Source organism: Sturnus vulgaris, chromosome 4 (assembly GCF_052056855.1).
Source record: "Sturnus vulgaris isolate bStuVul1 chromosome 4, bStuVul1.hap1, whole genome shotgun sequence".
Lineage (NCBI taxonomy): Eukaryota > Metazoa > Chordata > Aves > Passeriformes > Sturnidae > Sturnus > Sturnus vulgaris.
Window position 1 is genome coordinate 8,422,890 of NC_142246.1, and position 20,611 is coordinate 8,443,500.

General features: G+C 38.1%; 1 protein-coding gene across 4 annotated transcripts in view; it reads right to left on the reverse strand.

Annotated features, from left to right (window-relative positions):
* ZFYVE28 (zinc finger FYVE-type containing 28) overlaps window positions 1-20,611 on the reverse strand; it is a 146,543-nt gene that overhangs the window by 27,566 nt on the left and 98,366 nt on the right. For 2 of the 4 annotated variants that reach the window (XM_014895242.2, XM_088163032.1), the window contains exons 8-9: window positions 15,291-16,649; window positions 3,841-3,945 (exon numbers count right to left, since the gene is read on the reverse strand). In XM_014895242.2, the coding sequence (XP_014750728.1) occupies window positions 3,841-3,945; window positions 15,291-16,649 (1,464 nt within the window). The remainder of the gene's footprint in view (window positions 1-3,840; window positions 3,946-15,290; window positions 16,650-20,611) is intronic. The other 2 variants (XM_014895244.2, XM_088163033.1) reach the window with 1 other exon arrangement.

Below are 20,611 nucleotides of genomic sequence, written 5' to 3' on the forward strand. Positions count from 1 at the left end.
GTACATAAAGAGTGGCTGTAAAGAGGATGGAGGCTGACTCTCCACAAGGAGGCACATGGAGAGGACAAGTTGTACCAGGGGAGGTTTCATCTTGATATAACAAAGAAATATTTTACACTAAGAAGGATCAATGTCTGCCCACATCTACACAAATACAGACACTAACTGAAACATCCAGATAAATATCCCACTCTAATTGCTGGCAGGCTCTTGCTGTTTTGGCATGAACTTGAGTCACAATTCATTCTAGATACTGCCTTTTACAGACTGTAAACTATGTGCTATAACTTCACCACCAATTTTTGTAAATGCCTAAAATAGTAGAAAAATATAGTAAAAACCACCAGTAGTTAATTTGCAATAGCATATATAAAAAACCCCCAACCTGTTGACTAGGGAAAGCATCTAGTGTAATATTAAGGTTAGTTTTAAGAATTAATACTTATATTTAAAGTTCTCATTTATTGGCTCTTTATAACCTTAAAATGAAGAAGAAGAGTTTACCATGTAGAGTTTACTCTAGGCACATAAACACATTAATACAGATTCATCAGTACTCCTTCCTCCCTGGCACTCTTACACCAAAAACTCCAATGAAACTCAAAATCAATTGCAATTACCTTCCTCTTCCGTTGTCTTATTTTTCCTCATCATTCCCAAATCAACATTTCTCTTGCACTTTCTAGCTCCAGTCTTTCAGAAAACTTAGGTCCCATCTTAGAACATACCAAGGTCTCTCAATCTGTTAGCAGATAGGCAGGCTTCACTCAGGTTTCCACTCAAATTAATGGCTACGTCAGGATCTTGTCCAGTAATTCAAACACATGTTGAAAGCTGACAAACTCCTGCAATTTATTTTTAAAAACTACTGACTTTACTACTTCAAACACTTATATGGGTAAGATTTCAGGAGTGTATTTTATTACCTACCTGTTTACAATGTAGTAAGTTATATTAAAAATGGTTCTAAAAATAACATCTATGGAAAGAAACCATCAGAAAGGAAAAACAGGATGGATGTTTTTTCATGGAGCTACTATAATCAATGGACCAACTGCCACCTTCCCCCTGCAGGGCAATTTTCACTCCAGTCAGCAATGTTATTTCACAATCACACTGATGTACAAAAGACTTCTGCATCACCTTCAAAGTCTGCATAAAACCAAAGTTTCTTGCAAACTTTCTAAAATACATAGAATACATTTATTCTTTGCTGAGAAAACCGACTACTGGTATGGGCATCTTAAGTCTGGACACTACTTAATGAATATTTTGCAAAAAATTATCTTCTGAACTGGGCTGAACATTTAACTTATTGACCACCAGACCTCTGAGACTAGAAAGAGGAATATTTTACACAGATCAGGTACCAAATCATCAAACTTTCCTTAGCAAAACCATTTGAGAACCCAAACCACTGGTTTGAAAGGTGCTCTGGGATCCAAAGAGTGGGAATTTTCTCCCTGGTTCTCCATTTGCAAAACAATAAACGTACATTTATACAGAATTCCACATATACAATACTTCATTGTTTCAAATCAATTCCATCTGTTCTTAATTTCCAGCTATTTAATACACTATTGGTTCAACAGCACTACTGCAGTTAAACTGGTTTTGCTATCACAGCTACATTTTCTGAAGATACTGCCAAAATATGCTGCAATCTGACAGCATGACTGTCAGTCTCAGTACTGATTATTTAATAGCACAAAGGAATTGTTTATGTTTCACAGGAGGATGAAAGGCCACAAACATATTTCAAGGATTTTATCTTTAGCCAATTATTTTTCAGATAAAACTACAAATGTTACATTTAATGTCTAATTGTTGTTAAGTGTAAATAGCAAGAAATTAGATACATTAAAATGGCATATTTCAGAAGAAACAAATCCCCAAATTAGGTATTATTTTGGATATGCATATGGCATCATGGAAAACCTAATTATTTCAGACAAGAACATTTTAGAGATTGTCTTCACAAGGAACATGTTTGTTGTAGTAAACAAATAATGCAGCTCTAGAGAAACTGTTTAATGGCCAAATAAAAATTCTCTAAAGAGAGAAGAGAGATGCACCTAAAAATAACATATTCTAAAAAATTATACAAATACATGCACTGAATACTACATTTCTATGCACAAAGATCTAGGAACATACTACTGTGAAACACTTAGACTTAAGAGCGTTTTTTTTCTCTCTTATTTCACCAAAATGAGTCATAAAAAGAAATTTTAGCTGTTTTTAAACTAAGTTTTTCAAAAGGGGAAAGTTCTGCCATCATAGTCAAGCAGACACTTCGCTGGCTTGTTTTACTGGACCACAAACTACAATAGCTACATCTGATAATACCCATCAGATGCAGAAAAACAGGCAACTTAGATTTCATCAAGCCACCCATGCAATGCTGTATTTCAGTGGACAAGAGCACAAAAGCACATGTACAAATACTGCCTTATAAATCAAACTTTCTTTCACCTAACTACCAATACAGTGGCAACTGCAGCACTAATGTACAAAGGCAGTCCAGTAAGGCCTTTGAAAGAGCGGGTGCATCTAATCAAGACTTATTCTCACTGCTCCAGCTATTCCTGAAGAGTCTGAGGCTACATCTACCATGCATTCAGACAGCCCTGTGTGAAACAGTCTTCGATGTATGCAGCATTTGACACAGGGCAACTGCTGCACGCAGGTGAACTGGGTTTTGTTAAAAGGAAATTTATTTCAAAATTAAAACAAGGAAAAACAGTTTTCACTGCATCTTTCTGTTCTCACTTTAAAAATACTAAACTCTAAAAAATTTAACTTGAAGACAGGCACATCCTAAAAAAACCAAACCAAATTCTTATTCGTAGTATTGCATCTATCACTATTCGGAAAGCCTTTTTATCACCAAACCTAGATGAAATTTGAAAATCCTGAAGTTCAAATGAAGTTCTGGGGAGAGAAACACAGATGAAAAAGAGGACAAGAAGCAGTGGAGGACAATCTACGTTAACTGAAGTAGTGGTATTTCCATCTGTCTGTACCAGAGTAAAAGTGTTACTGCATACAGTGTATGCAATACATCTCATACACGTATGTTATGCAAATAATGAAAAATGCAAAGATCTCATTTTTATGTTTTACTTACATTTTTCTGCCCTAACCTTAATTCCTCTATCACTCTCATTAAGAGCTTTGAGTACAACTAAAGCTAAAACTCCCATGCAGTTTCAAAAGATGAGAATATAAAATAGTATTGCTAATAACACCAAGGTCATGGTTTCAATCCCTGCATGGGACATTCACATATGAATTGAACTCCACAACTCCTGTGGGGCCCTTCCAACTCAGAATATTCTCTGAAGTCAGAAGCAGCTCTTCACCATGTTCTTACCAGTGTTGGCCAGCAACAGGGTGTAAGTTAAACTGTTAACTGGAACATCTTTTATTTTACAAGGCAAAACAAAATGGAAAAAACATGTTTTCTAGAAATCTAAGGAAAAATGGAAAAAACATGTTTTCTAGCTAAGAGAAACATTTGTTACTTGTCAAGCTACAACCTGAAGTGTCTCCTAAGAACTGCTATATGGATAAATAAAAGCGAGATCATGGACATATGTAAGTGATTCCTGCATGTATTAAAAACTTTTCCATAAATAGTTGCCTCACATTTGTCACAGCACTGAGGAAAGCTGTCAGGTTAAAAAAAAAAAAAAAAAAAACAACCAAAAAGCACCTGTTGTTCAGAAGGAAGAATACTCAGAAGTGTTGCTGTCACTTGATGAATTCAATGAAAATTTTTAACCAAGCATAACTCAATACCATTTGTCAAATCTGACTGCAAAGTGATGAGATTACCTCAGAGCGTATATGCTGGAGAGACTACATGTAGTGACAGAAACACTCTCATAGTCACTGCTGGAGATGGAGCTGAGGGGGGAATCACGTAAGCCATCCTGAGAACTGAAAAAACATACGGAAACAAAATGAACTGCTGAAGCGAGCAAAGACAAAAACAGCATTGAGCTAAGTCATGGCTTCTCATGGGTTATACAGAAATAAGAATTAACTGGCATTTTTTGCTCCTCAGAAGATGATACAAACCTATTCTGTTTTCTTCCCAAAAGGACAGGCAATTCAGCAAAGTCATTGGGCACACATCTTACAACAATCTTCCATTTAATTCATGCCATACAGTTAAAATATTCAGGAAGTAACTGTGGGTCTTACATTTTCACTGGAGATAGAGGGAATAGCACGCCCATGCTGCTAAGTGTGGTATAACCTTAAAATGAAGGCATAACAAAACTGAAAGTTCATGAAGTCATCTTGGGTTTCAGCCCAAGGCACAGTAATCCATTAACTTCAAAAACTTCTGAATTTTGTGACCAGTTTGACCAACGTTCTCCCCATTGGAAGGAAAAGGTTTGTTAGAAAACAGAAAGCTGACACTTTGGTGATGGAGCTTTAGATAATACACCTGCCCTTCAGTTTGCTCAGTCCCTGTAAATGCCATATATGTACCTCAAATTCTGTGCTTTGAGCCAATAGATATCCAGCAAGGAGCAGTCCCATGGCAAACCACTGACACTTCGTTAGCAAAAATCCACTAGCTACTAAGTAAAAAGGGTATGACTAATTTAAATGAATGGTAGACAACTTGTCTCTGGTATCCCTGGACTAAGGAAAAGCCTCTAAATAACACATTACTTCAGATCTTACATCATATTATCAACATAAACTAGGATTAGAGGAGTAAAAATAGTTTCATAAGCACTTATAAAACTATTTTGTAAAGACCAATTTCTTGTTTGGGTAACAATTTACTGCTCAGCTACTGGAAATTCCACTAGCTGAGAAAAAAATTAAATTATATGAGAAAAGAAAATATGCAATGTCGGGCAGAGATATCAAAGTTGCATTGGCTCTAGGCAGTGCAGAAGATTCATTGAAGCCAGCTGAACCCAAATGTTCAGTCAACAGAAATCTTTGGACAATGCAAAGAGAAACCTACAAAACATCTCCAGTTAAAAGAGAGGTAGTTATATGGGTCAGGGTTATTTTACCTTACTTCTCCACAGTTATTACTAGATTTTTTTAATGTTCTTTTGCTTTTTAGATATACGCAAGCCAGTTATGTTCCAAACTCTTTTCTTCTGCCAAATTTACTACTACAGCTATTTTTTTCAGCTAGAAGTCTGGAAGAACGCTTAAGGGGAATTCTTCAAAGCAGTGTATGAAAGGTATGTGCTCTAATCCCACTAAGAAATAATAGGATTTGTTTGCATACCTCCCACTAATCACTTGGAAAATGTACCCCTTCATGTTTCTCATTTCTGACTGCCAATTTGAAAATAAATCCCAAGTGTACCATGCTTTAGTTGAAAGGAGAGACTTCACAACCGGAAAATAATTTTATCAGACTTGAACAAAAATCTATTTAACTTTCATTCGTTTTATGTAATTTCCCTTGCTAATTCTGCTCATTATGAAGAGATATATGCATTTAAACAAAGGCTTACTCTTTTATAGCTCATCACCTTTACCCATCCAATCTTACAATATGGTCATGCTACTAAAATGTAATTTTACTATCTGTTTTACAGCAGCTAAATGATATTAAAAAAACCATTAGCACACAATATCACACCATGATTAGGCAGGTGTGGTAGTGTGCTTGCCCCCCTTTTCCTTTTAAACAAAAGCCAGAAATGGCAGTCTGAATGTCTGTACTCAAATTGGGCTCTGGGGAGACAAGTAACACCACAGTAGTCAAGGGCCATAAACCTTGCACAGCAGCTGAGGGCTATTTGAACACACACCAACCAAAGTACAATGGGTATGCAAATATGACTGTAAGTCACTGATCTCAGCCCAAACACAGTGGACAGTCCAGGGCCGGCTAAGCTCTCCTCTGTGGCAGCAGGCTGCATGCCAGGATCTCCCCTGTAGGGATGCCTCTCATGATTACTCCTCAAGGCTGAGTGAATCCTTATCAAACCAGATATTGAGTAAGTGAATTGGGAATAAGCGTGCTGAAATGTTGAAATATTAGCTAAGTGGCAAAAAGATTGACTGCACATATATAAATAATCCTTTAGACATAAATCATTGATGACATCTGGGACTAAGTCTGGATCGAGCTGCAGCCACACTCCTCTCTGAACCTCAAGACTCAATGGAAGGGTCTCCCTGGAAGCTTTGTTTGTCTCCCTGTCCTCTAGGCACTAAATACTGAAGGGTACCTTGCCATCTCAGCTTGGTAAACTGCTCTTACAATTCCCATGGAATTTTGTTAACTCATTGCTTCTCTCTTGCAAGTGAAGCACGTCACTCTTCTGTTCAGAATAAACTGATCTTTGAATAGCAGAACCAGGAAACTAGAATGAGTAGCAAACTCAGCATCTTCTAGGCTATCTCACCTCCCCACCATTTCCAGATTTTTCCTTTGTAACAACCCTGTCAGCTGATTTGGGTAGTTAATAATTTTTCTGAAAGATGTCAGGTTTGCTGCCCTTCAATGCCTTCTGTGAAGCTCCACCTGACATATTTGCAGTTCTATCAAAATATCTCTGTTACCAGTACTGAAGCACTTCAATTCAATTTTCTTATGTTCTAGTTCTACTTCTTTTCTTTTGTTTTAAAGAAATTAAGGTTTTAAGCTCTTACACAGAGCTCAAAGGGCTTACATTTTTTGTAAGAACTCAGAAGTTCACACATGTTTTTGGGGAGTTAAATGCTCTAGGCTAAAACAAACCAAATCAACCACCAACTCTCTGCTAAGAGCAGATATTATTTATTGCACATGTTGTCCCAAGACATGAAATCATTCCATCATCAGCTAAATATGTGGAATGGACAGTTTGAGAAAGAAGGCAAAACAATAAAGACCTTCATGGTAAGTAAACCCAGTTTGCATAATGAACATAATGGCCCACAGCCAGCTGGCATTATCAACTATTTCAACATTATCTTGATTTTCACCTTCACAGATGTCTTCTATGCCTGACCTCATCTCTTCTCCATCCTTCTTTGCCTCTCCTTTCAATCTTCTCTCACTCCATACCAGTTCCTATCAGCACAACTCCTTCTAACCAGTTCTACCATCTCATCAGTTTTTAAGCCTTGTCTTAACACTGACTGCCATTCTAAACTGCTTTATAAATGCCTTCATCTTCCATTCCTCTATTTTTCTCTTGGGGCACAAACCTGATGATGCTGAACAATCTGCTGACTTCAGGATTAGATATCCATCCAGTCAGACACCATTTGGCAATGCAAACTGCTTGAACACACTTGACACAAACCACACTCACATTTGTTTGTTGTAATAAACAATGTGTAGTTTAGGCAATTACAACATGTAAACATTTTTTTCATTCCTGTGCATCCATATAGACTGAATTACTGTACCAGAAACAGTATTTATAATATACAGAGTTTATTACTGATTCATATTCAGGCTGTAACTCTTCACATAAGAAGTTCTGTGTACCAAGAAATGGGAATCCAATAATGATAATTCTGTTTTATACTTTCTAAGTGTTATACTAACTAGCTTTTAAAAAAACCCAGCAAAACAAAACAAAAAAACACAACCAACAAGTAAAGACTCTAATATACTCACTGCTTTCTCTCTGAGTACACACAGTCTCAGGATAACTGTAAAGTTTTCTTCTTAACATCTGCCTGAAGATCCTCTCCACTTTTCTAAGGTGCAGGTGAGGTGAATTGACCCGTTTTTCCCATCTCAAGATTCCCATTATCAGCTGATGATGGCTCAGCACATACATTCATTAGCACAATTATAAGAGAAAATCCGTGCATGAAGCCACATTCTGCAGCTGAGAGCAGTGAACTCTTCCTTCCCACATCAGCCCACAGCTGACCTGAGCCTCCCCACGCCATGCTCATTTGCAATAATGTTGTTTTGGATTGGGATTCACAGGACTGCTTAAACTGGGGAAGGTGGCAAAAGTTTCTTTCATTTGTGGCTCTTAAACGCCTACAGTGCTGTTTTAAAAATTACATTCTAGCACTGGATAAAATCACTATCCAGCTCATCAAAACATAATTCTTCAGCACTTCTGATAAAATTACAGAATAAAGTTTGAGGACATGGAGCAAAATGACAATGGGTGACATGGCTGCCTCTTTTCATGGAGTACTGGCAGACTGAACCAATGAACCTTTATTGAAAGCTGCTGACCACTTTTTGTAACTAATCTAAAAAGAAAAAAAAACCTGAAAGCCACCTTTATTTTATCCATGCTTTTTTACACTGGAATGTGTTTCCAGCCTCTCACATTTAATTAAAACTCTGTTTCAGGAGATGGTTTCTTCATGAGTGCTACTAATTGAATACAATTACTTTTCATATTACAATAGTTAATTGGCACAAGTATTTTGACTGGCTCACTACATGAGGGCTCTGAAGCCTAACATGTCACATTAAATCCACTCAAAAATTATCTTTGAAAACTTTGTAACCTGTAATTTCAGGAATACCTACATTGAAAGCTAATATGTTAGCCACTGCTAACACTGCCACTGTTGCTTTAATTGATATTTGGACCTAGTGAAAGGGAAGCTGGTATAAAACAGTGACATTAAAGCTTTGAACAGCATCTGTGTTATAGAATACTGCAAAAAATCAGTGTTCAACAGGCAAGGCAAAACACTGCCATTTCAAATTTGAGACATGCATTGTTAAAAAGAAGGGGAGGAGGGACTGAAAAAATTAATTTATACTGAATCTGAATTTGGCTAGTTGCACAAAGGCAATAAACAGAACACTAGAAGGGGAACAAAGAACTTTAATCAACAGCCAGATAAAGGATTGCTTAAGGCAAGTTTTGCAGTTAAAAGGCTGATGTTTGCTTCCCAATCAAGTACTATTTGCTTTTTGCTGATGAGAATTTTCCTTTCTCCTGAACAGCTAGTTAAAAGACTAATCAGTACAAGACAATAAACAGACATATTTTTGTTTACATTAACTTGCAGAGCTCTCCATTATTTTTTCATGGAAAAAGCAACATTTTCGTGCAAAAATGTACACAATTTTCTTAAACCTGACTGTGATGGGAATATTATAGGAAAGTATGAATTTAAGACATTTAATCAAGTTAATTTGCATTTCAATATCAAATAATCTAGTTTTCATAAAGGAATAGTAATAGAAAAGCTAGAAACTCAGACAAGCTAGAAAGGTACTTCGTGTGACTTTGGTTTTGTTTATTTTAGCAAATGTTAGCCATCCCCAAAATACAAATGGCTGAATGGCTCTTTTCCATGCATTTATAAAGGCAGAATGAATTATCTTAAAGTGGCTGTACTGAAAATGTGCACACATCACATGTTGCTAAGGAGTGAACAAAATAAGATGCAAGCCAAAAAAATCAAAATTAGAAACCAACTGTCTGAAACAGGTGTTCACGTTTTTTACACAGTTATTCTAATATGCTGAAGAAATAAGATTTTAATATATTTCAACATAGACTACTGTAATATAAAAATATTGTATAATATATACAATTTAGGATTAAAGAATTGCAAGACTAAGAAAAGAGACAACTTGAATACCAAGCTAAAGAATAAATTATTCCTCTTATTCTAGAGTTGCAATATAGATCAACAAATAGTAAAACATGCTTTTGCAAGGACACCTCGTTCTTCCTCCTTACACTGCAAAAGCATATGGCAAAATATTCTATATTTTAGCCCCCACAAGTAAATGCAAACAGTGCCAGCATCCAACAGCCAATGGCCACAGGCAGAGCTTGCAGGAGGGGTGAAGGTAAGAAATTCTCCTCACTACCAACTGCAGCCCCTTTTGCCAACTGTCAGGTGCACTGCAAAAGGCTTCATCAAGAATACATTCAAACAGCTCAAAGGAAAAGCAAAAGAAAAATTAAAAACTTAAGCTAGACATTTTAAATAGATGTGCAATGGAAAAAGTGAGAAAGTACACTTAATAATCCGTTTTTAATATCAGAACTGTTTTGAGGTCACTATGTAGATAAATAAACATGCAACAGAAGCAGTATTTAAGACTAAAACATGAAAACACCAGCACTGTATGACAATATCAAACAAGTTGCCACGCTTCATAAAACATTAGCAGATTTACATGGACTCCTCAGCTCTGGAAAGAACAGAAAGACAAATGTTTATAAAACAACAAAAAAATTATCTTCCCTCTTTGTAGTTTTCTTCTGTCAAAGAACAGGCAGCGTTTTATGTTTAAATGAACATTTAAAAAAAATCTGTATAGTTGGCTTCCAGTTGAAAAACAAGGAATATTAGATACAGATTTAAAGCTTGGTTTTGGGGTTAACTTACATCCTTTTTTACCCCAAAACACCATTTTTTCGTATTTTTTCGTAGTTTTATCATCTTCTGTTCTATTCTTACATGGCTTTCCCCCTTTAGCAGTTTGTTTTGCTGCATGACAGCCTTTATTTATCACCTTATCCCTTCAGCAAATCAGATACTCTATCTTTGCTAGTGCTTTTCTCATATTTGCATCTCATTAGCACTGCTGCCCAAGACTCTCATGCTGTTGGTGTTTTCTATCTTTGAGATACAAGCAAATAGCAGACAGACATATCATCAGCTATGACTTCAAAAGCCAAGTGTAGAGACCTGTCAATACCCTGTGATAGTTGCTCTGTGGGACTCCATCAGCAGACAAGAGAAGGGCTAAGGGATGTCATTGAGCTGAACTTCTCTAAAGCCTTTGACACAATCCCCCAGAACATCCTTGTATGCAAATTGGAGAGAGATGGATTCCATGCATGGACTATTACATGGGTAAGAAATTGGCTGGATGGTCAGATCCAGAGGGCACTGGTCAATGGCTCAAATCCCAATGGACATCAGTGACAAGTGGTGTCCCTCCAGGTGCCTACTGGGACCAGAATTACTCAATGTCTTCATTAATGACACAGAGGAAGGGATTGAGTGCACTCTCAGCAGATTTGCTAATGACACCAAGCTGGGTGGTGCAGTTAACACACCTGAGGGGACAGGAGCCCATCCAGAGGGACCTGGACAAGCTCTACAAGTGTCCCATCTGGGTCAGAGCCAGCACAGGCTGGGGATGAACAGATCCAGAGCAGCCCTGAGAAGGATTTGGGGTGCTGTGGGTGAGAGGCTGGACAGAAGCCAGCCATGAGCACTCCCAGCCCAGAAACCTCCCTGTCCTGGCATCATCCAGAGCCCTGTGGGCAGCAGGTGAGGGAGGGGATTCTGTCCTGCTCTGGTGAGACCCCACCTGCAGCTCTGCATTCAGCTCTGGGGCTCATCACAGGAAGGACATGGAGCTGTTGGAGCATATCCAGAGAAGACACCAAGATGATCAGAGGGATGGAGCATCTTTCTAATGAGGAAAGGCTGAAAGAATTGGGATTGTTCAGCCTGGACACGAGAAGGCTTCAGGGTGACCTAATTGTGGTCTTCCAGTACCAGAAGAGAGCCCACAAGAAAGATGTAGGACTTCTTACAAGAGCAGGTAGTGACAGGACAAGGAGGGATGGCTTCAAACTGAAGGCAGGTAGGTTTTCACTAGATAGAAAGAAATTCTCTAGTGTGAGGGTGGTGAAGCCCTGGCACAGGTTGCCCAGAGAATCTGCAAAGGTCTCATTCCTGGAAGTGTTCAAGGAGAGTCTGGATGAGGCTTTGAGCAATCTGGCCTAGTGGGAGGTGACCCTACCCATGGCAGGGGTTTGGAACAAGATGATCTTTGAACCAAACCATTCTATGATCCTATGAAATTTTTAGTAGAAGACTGTTTAATCAGTATTTTAAACTCCACTGAATTTTGAGGCTAGACAGAGAAGCCTGAAATACCAGCTATTTCAGATACAAGGATTATTATGGTAAACCCATCTGGATCACAGAGATTATACCTATAATGTCATACTGTGTAGTAAGATGACTGACTTTCTAAAACAAACAGTTTGTCACAACATATACATTTGAGAGCTGCTTTATTCAGAAAAGGGAAAGAAAATTTTCTTCTACTTGGTGACTTACAGTAACTAGAAAGTAAATACATTTATCAACTTGATGAATGAGTCTATCCTGAAGCTATTCCATGTGTATGAGATTGCTTATTGTTCTAGCTAATGAGTCCATCATTCTGAAAATAATCTACTGTCTCCAACATTTCCCTTATGGTTAAGTTGGCATTCACAAGCATGTAATAGAGAGCAGTCACAGAAGTCTAATGTGATCTTCCAATTTAAAAATACCATCAAAAAGCAGCAATTACTCATTGCCCAGGCAGCACGAGTAAGGAAAGGTCCACAAAGTTCTGTTTTGTAAGTGAATTATCTATTTTGCTGATAACATGACTAGTGATTCAGAGGCAAGACCCAAATCTTATACACATACATATAAAGAAAAATAGGATCTATCCACATTTTTAACCTAGTTTTCAGTAGAACCCCAGCATCTCCATCTTCTGCAGATTATACCTAAGGAGTTGGCATTAGAGTGCTTCCAAATAAAGCAGCAAAAATCTAGTAACAAAATACCTCCATCCCTACTGCTGCAAAGGTGGATTACTTGGCAATTAATAACAGATGTACTATAGTTTCAAAAATGAATACAGCTAATTAGAAGTAATCAACAAAGTATATTTGTAAGAGGTTATGGTGAAAACAGCCAAATCCCAGTAACTTGTTAACAAAATATTCACCCAAGAGTTTTAGAACTCAAGAATGAATAAGATGAATTATTAAGCTCTCTTTTAAAACTTCCTTGATGCCTGGAGTCTAAAGGTGGCCATCCCTAAAAATAAAAATGACTCCACGGGGACTCAAACAGCTCTAGCTCTGAGAGCCTGATGATCATACCATGCAACTTAAAATGTATCCAAAGCTAAAATGAGTAGATAATAACATGAAAATCTATCTGGGAAGAAGCAAGGTGACTTCTGCAGAGGGAACATCTTGGGAGCTCTGTGAAGGGGTCAAGAAGCTTGTGAAGAATGGTGATTGATCTGTCAAACCTTTGGATTTCCCAACAGGTTCTGTCAAAATACCTCACTAAAGGCTGTTAAGGAAACTAAAGAGCTATAGCATATGAGGGAAGGGCCCAAAAAGGATAGATAATTCTTAATCACAAACTGGGAGAAGCTGTTAAACAATCACTTCTCAGAAGGGTGGGATGTCATGGCTGAGGTTCTTCAGCACCCTGGGAGCTTTGTGTATTATCTGCAAAAACAGGGAGAGCAATGAGCTCTGACAAGTTACTACCAGTGCAAAATCACTCAGGGTAATAACCAGAACAGACTGCACAACTGCCCACGATTTTAAAGTCTGAGTAACAGGTAAAAAAATGGCAAGACTTAACTGGTAAACACACGGAGAAAAATTTTAGCATCAGATAGAGAACAGCCTCTGAGATCATAAGTAACATCTTGAGGCTTTAGCAGACAACTTCAAAAAGAACCTCAGCACACCACTTAGCAAAAATTCCAAGTCAAATACTGAGAACAACTGAAAAACAACTGAAAACAATTATGCCAGTGTGCACATCCACAGTTTGCTCATATCTTAAGCAAGTTTAGTTCTGATTCACTTAGTGCTAAGAGGAAATCGTACAATTGAAAATTGTTTAGGACAAGAGATAAGGCATGATCAAAGGTATGGATAATTTGTGGACAGCTTCTGATCAAGTAGGCTCTGACTCTTCCAATCTGAAGAAGTAACCACGCTGACAAAATATGACTTAGGTCTACAAATTCACAACAGGCAGGAGAGGCCAGACAGGAATCAGGAGCAAACAAAAGCAAATGGGAAGACAGACTTACAGAACTGTCTGTGAAAGGACAATTGTCAGCTAAAATTTTTTAACAATATTAACAGAGGCTGGACAAGTCAGTGGAGAAGTTACTACATTCACAAAACATGGGAAGCTGAAATAGTAGCTTACAGATATATATAATTTTATTGTATTTTTCAGACCTGTTCTCAAAAACTCATTTAATATCCTACCCAAGGCAAAAACTGGTAAACAAATACTCTGAATTTTGTATAATTTATGAGGAAACTGATTAAACAGTGATTACTTTTACATAGTATTCCACTTTGAGTGTTGCAAAATCATGGAATGTCAAAGAGATTTGTGTATTACATTTTAAAATGAAGTCCTTAGAAACCCTCTTGTAAGGCCTTGACTATGATAATAGTTGCAAGCCTAAGAGCAAATCACCAGAATTAAGAGAAAGATAAGTCAAGATTTCTGCATACTAAGTTGTATTTAGCCTGTAAAAGCAATTAGGCCCAGGCCAAAGAACTCATGATTCTACTTCCACTGCCAGTAAAATACTTCATAATTCAATTAGTACACTTATTTCTGTAGCTTCTATATTGTGGGTATGCTTTGTGGTTCAAGCTACCTCCACTGTGTTATCCCGAACTTTATGAACATAACATAAAATCAGAGATCCTGCATCACACACAAAGAAAGCCAGCTGTCACAGAAACACAAAAAGCAAAGGTAACTAATGTCTTCCCTCTGCTTTATGATATTAATACTTGAAGGAAACTGAGGACTCAATACAAAACAAGTTATCCTCTAAACAGTAAATCAAAACCAAGTCAGGTTTTCTACTGATCTGTGTAAGATCCCTAGTACCTAATCAAAGTTGAGCTGAACCATGGCATTTTCTTTATTACAAGCATTATGATGGTATCTCCCCATTATCAAGTTCCTTATTGTCATTAAATAGGCAGAAATTTAATCCATGATCTCCACTCTTCTATCAGCTTTGGCTGAAATGGTCCAACAGGGTTTAAGAGCCACTTCTGCACTTTGTTAGGCTCCTTCAGCACACACATTCACAGACACACTTGTGCCCACAGGAAACATGATCTCATCAACCCCTTCTCTCAAATGCAGCCAAGGTAAAATGTGTTTAGATAACATATTCCCATGCCCTGATGCAAAAGTTAACTTTTCTCCTATAAAACAGCACAATACAATGGAAGTAATGACCCAGGTACCATTTAGCAGCAATGCCCTCTTGGACACATTAAGCACATAATGTAACATTGATTTCAACAATACAGAGACACTGGATGATTAAAATTCAGATGCTCTCCAAATCTTTTGCAGAAAAGCTGACGTCCAATAAAAAGCTATCTGCATTAAAAAAAAAATACATGGATAAATTCCTTAATCCTGCAACATTGTACTGTCCTTAAAATCAATATTAACGATACACCAATCACTGCAGTACAAGGATACAGGAATTTATGTTCATGCAGATTACTACCAAGACATCAAGCTGCTCTTACCTTGAACTAGATCTTGACTTTACATCTTCCTTTGCTGTCCTTTCACTACTAGCATCTTCATTGTAGTCCATTTTTGTATCACACAGTTGTTTTCTCTTCTCCCACTTCTGCTGATGTGAGATGCTTTCTGCTTCTTGAGAGTCACTTTCTGCTCCTACCTGTGAACCTGAGGAATGTGCCAGGCACTTAGAGGAGATTGGCAGTTTTTGCTCTTCACTGCCAAAGTCTCTTTCTGCTAACAAAGCAGAAGTTTCAGGTTTTAATGTTTCTTGCTCAGGGACTGAACTGTCCAAGTTATCTACATGGTCCATTTCCTTAGACTTTACTAATGTGTATGAAGCATTTACAACACCTCCTGCAGAATGTTTAGTCTTTAAACCTTCAACACCGTCCTCCCTGCTGTCTTCACAGCTGCCACAACACACACAGGAATTAATTAGACAGTTTGTGGCAGCTATACTGAGTTTATGGGATTCATCCTCCTCCTCATTTGCTAATGGATTAGCAGATCCAGGAACACAACTAATAGCTGCTTCTGGGGTTGTTACTGGGGATTCTGAGCTAGAAGGAGATTTAGGATTGAATATTACAGTAGCAGATATTTTCATTCCCCCTGTCCTGTGCGCTATCACTTCCGCCGTTTCTGCGTCATCGGCATACGCATCCCAGCCATTGAGGTATAACTGTGAGTCTGGAACTTCTAGACAGCTGCATGAATTCGGAACTGAAATGCCAGACATCTGTTTTCCATCTTCCACATTGTTATTATTGCTTAAGTCACTTTCAGAATCTTTTAAAAGCAAAGTTTCCTCTGCCTGATGGCCATTCTCATAAAGCAAAGCATCTCTATATTGCAGGTTCTGTTTTGAATCGTGGCAAGGGTTATTCACCCAAGCAAAAGTATCACTTACTGAATCCAACCCAGCCAGAGCTTCTCCTGCTCCATCTAGGTCATCCATAAAAAAAACTCTGTCCTCTTCATCAGTTAAATTGTCAAGATGGTGTCTTGTTGGTGAAGCTTCTGTGCTAGAACTGTTTCTTAGGCTAGGTCTGTGAGCTGGAGACTGACAGATGCTTGGAGGGGAAAGCAGAGAAGACATTTCATCGCCGACTCTGTGTACCATCCTGTTCAGCTGCTCCAGCTCCTGCTCATCATACTGCATGGAACAAGCCAGCTCAGCCTCTGTGTTCTCAGCTTTTGCTGAAAGTTCCTTAGCAGGCAGTGTAGCAGTTATGCCTGGTGCAATGACAGAGGGCACTTCAGGATCTGCTCTGACAGGAAAATCTACATCTTGAGAGATGCACAGGTTACGTTCCAGTGTGTGCAGCTCATCCTCGGTCAGTGTCTGAAGGAGATCCCTGAAAATGAAGAAATACACACATCACTTGTCATTTATAATCATGAGGCATTGATGTTACAGATTTTAAAAATGCTTTTACTGTTAGTGCAGAAATCCAGAACTTGAGGGCACAGAATACTTCTGACTGTGTAATTCAAGGTGTATTTGGCATTCATATCCAGAGCGTGTGACTACTGATGCCTGAATTCGAGATTACTCATGCAAAGAGAGGGCATAAAATTATATACATGCTTGCAGTGAAGCCTCAAAATAAACTAAAACACACACAAAAATGGATTTTTTCCCCTCCCCATCGCTTAAGAGTGAAAATGTCACCCACCATTAGATTTATTTTATCATTTTACTTTTTTAATTCACAAATTTAACTTTGATTAGCAAACTAATGTTCCATCCTTCAAGTTGATTGAAAAAATTATTCTGCAAAAGAAAACTGAAGAAGTTTCACAGCATTATTCTGTCAGATAAAGGAAGTCAATAAAATAATAATATTGCTTATGCAACACTGGTATCTGGAAGCCAGATCACTGAAATGAGAAGTGGGCTCTCTCCTGCCTCAAACACCGAGCTCAGTCTTCTGGCTTCGACTGACAAACTTAATTTTCTTCACAGTGGCTAATATGGAGCTGTATTTTGGATTTGTGCTGGAAACAGTGTTGGTAACTCAGGGGTGTTTTTGTTATTGCTGAGCAGGACTCACACACAGCCAAGGCCTTTTCTGCTCCTCACCCCAGCCCAGCAGCCAGGAGGCTGGGGGTGCACACGGAGCTGGGAGGGGACACAGCTGGGGCAGCTGACCCCAAATGACTCAAGGATATCCCATACCATATATATGACATCATGTTCACTATATAAAGCTGTGGGGAGGAGGGAGGGGGTTGTTTGGAGTGGTGGCATTTGTCTTCCCAAGTCACCATTAGTGTGATGGAGCCTGGCTGTCCTGGGGATGGCTGAACACTTGCCTGGGAAGTGGTGAATTTATTCCTTGTTCTGTTTTGCTTGTGTGGGGGGCTTTTGCTTTATCCATTAAACTGTCTTGATCTCAACCCACGACTTTTCTCCCTTCTACTCTTCTGCTTCTCTCCCCAAACCCACGGGAGGGGTGCAAGTTGGCTGCATGGGGCTGAGTTGTCAGCTGGGGTTAAGCAGCAACACTGGGGCATTAAGGAGTAATACTTCTGCTCGATGTTAAGAACAAGGCAGGTCTAGAAGCAAACACTGAGCTATTTAGTAAACTGTGTTTTCTATAGACATGCAGCATCTCCAGTGTTACCAAGTGTCCTCAGTACTGCAGTTTAGGACTACTGGCACCTGAAAACAAAGTGTTAAGTGCTTAATAAGTTAAAAACAAATCCACAGACACAGTAGCATGTAATTTTAGTTCTGAATTTGATTTACACTACCCTCCTCCATTAGAAGCCACATACACAAATATCCTCTTTCAAGAACTGGATAGGAATAGCAAGACCTGTTTAACAGGAGTTAGGAGTCCATTATTCCTCATGTGTTTAGGAATAATTTGTAGGCAGGTGACACACAGCTGGTATAATGACAATATGCACATATTAAAAGAATTCCCTTAAAGGAGTAACTTTGGTGCAAAAAAGAGGCCAAAAATTGCCAAAGAAACATTCAATGCATCTCACATCTTGATTTCCAGTCAATGGTTTACAGTCTTAACTTGTTAACTCAAAGATCAAAAATTTTTGCAAGTACTACCAGTTTTTCAAATAGCTCAAAAATTACATCATTAGTATCTGACCTGTACATCAGCTACCTACAGTTTGAAAAAGCTAACAGTTTAGGTAAGCATTCTTAAGTCAGAAAAAAATTATGGCTATGTACATTCCACACAATTAACTTTTGACTTTTTAAAAAAAGCTTGCTTTACATGAGTAATATGACCCTGAAAAAAGTTCTAAGCCTCCAGAAGTACCACCTATAAGAAAAATTCCACTATTGTATCCTCCCTTTTCACACTCTGTAACAGAGAAGTCAGAATTTCCTAGAATCATTCCATATGCATCTTCAAATCCAAAGGCTGACCATTTTTTTTCAGTCATACATAAGAAAGGAAAATGGACAATCTTTGTTAGACTCAACTGCCTAATAAGCTACAAACCAGTATTGCTATTTGGCACACTAGAACATTTAAAAACCTATACATTCCTTTTTTTTTGTCTACACAGTATGTAGTGATACCACCTTATTATTACTCAGCTTTTGTATTTAACCAGTGTCTGTAAGAGATTAAGCACTTAAACATCACCTTAAAAACAAACTGAGAATGGCTTAAGTTTTAAGGTCAACATAAAAATAGTAGTATTATCACAGTTTATTTTTGAAATAGCTATACCAATAGGATGAATACAAACATAGAATAACATGATTGCTGCCATGAGGTTTGTATTATGAATTTCCATTTTGTTCGTGTTTACAGAAACATTGATGTAGAATTTTATAAGTGTAAACAAAGTAATGTGAGATTTTAAAAGCAGTCAGGGCTTTCATTTAAAAAAAAATCCACAACAAACAAGAGTAAGCATACAACAGTTAACAGTGAAGGGCTTAAGCTTGTCCCTTATATATACAAAGATATTAAAGACATAGGAAACTTCTGGGTTGGACCAGTGTCCATCAAGTTGAGAATCCTAAGGAAGACCATAAGCACAGGACAGAGAGTGATCCCTGTGAGTGCATCCTACTGGCTGCCAGCAGCCAGGAATTCTGAACCAAGGCAGCATCCTAGTGTTCAGCAACCCACAGTGAGCTCTTCTTGCACAGATCAAAAACTCTGTGTCAGGAACTGACCAACAGAAAACTGCTTAAACATCAGCTACGCTTCTCCATACACCACAGTCACACACACTTCTCCAAATAAGAAAAGAATGAGCAACTTCTACAAACAGAGACTACACCAGCAACATCCAAAGGAATTTGCTTTCCATCTAAGCCCATCAGCATAACTGAGAATGATACACTGGGTCCGGGGAAAATCTAAGATTAAATCTCTGGACTTCCAGCATCTATTCCGGGTTTTATTCAGCCTCCAGAACACCCCATGGCAGCACCCAGGATTTTTGAATGTCTGGGTGTCCAGAGCTACTCTGCTTCCTTTTCCAAAGGCTCAGAGCCTGGCTGCCCAGACCTATCCAATACAGGTTTCACACATTCACTCTAAATTCAATGCTGGAAACACATATTTACTTTACACTGGCTAGCCCCATGGACTTAAGTAATGAACTCTATTTCTGCCAATAACAACACCTCAGAATTTAAGAGCAATTGTATGCCGTTTTGAGGACAGCAAATAAAGCCTGATTTAAAAAATAATAATAACAAAAACAACAACAACCACCAGTGAAATCAGCTGACAGTCCTCATGTCTTTTTAGATGAGTCAGATCCACACAGCCTTGGAAGAAGAAAATAACCAGTTGAATTAGACACGTGGTAGTCTACCAGCCCTATAATTTCAGTAGAGAAATAATCCTGCTTTAAATTCAAAGGGAATATGCTCATTTTCCTAATCCAACACTGGAAATTTTGCTATTAACAAATACAGCTTATTCTAAAAGAGGTTCAGGTAATTATCTTCACTTCTCTGGTTAAAAGTTCTCAAGATTCACCAGTCATTTTTAAAGATGACAAATGTTAAATCAGCAGTTACCATTTATATACACACTGTACATTAGATTATACAGGAGTCACTGCCAATCTGCCATGTTGTAAAATGACTATAAAGATATTCAAAATGAATGTTAACCAATACATGGAAAGAAATGTGACATTTCACTACTAAAAAATTAAACATCAGGCGTCATTAGTAAACTATAGCTACTTCAGTGGTTCATTTCCTTTCTGCTGAAGAATCTCATCTCATGAAGAACTTGTGCTCATATTGCTTACATTATTCAGAAGCCACAGGTAAAGTCAGCTTCTGTGATCCACCCTGATAAGCAGC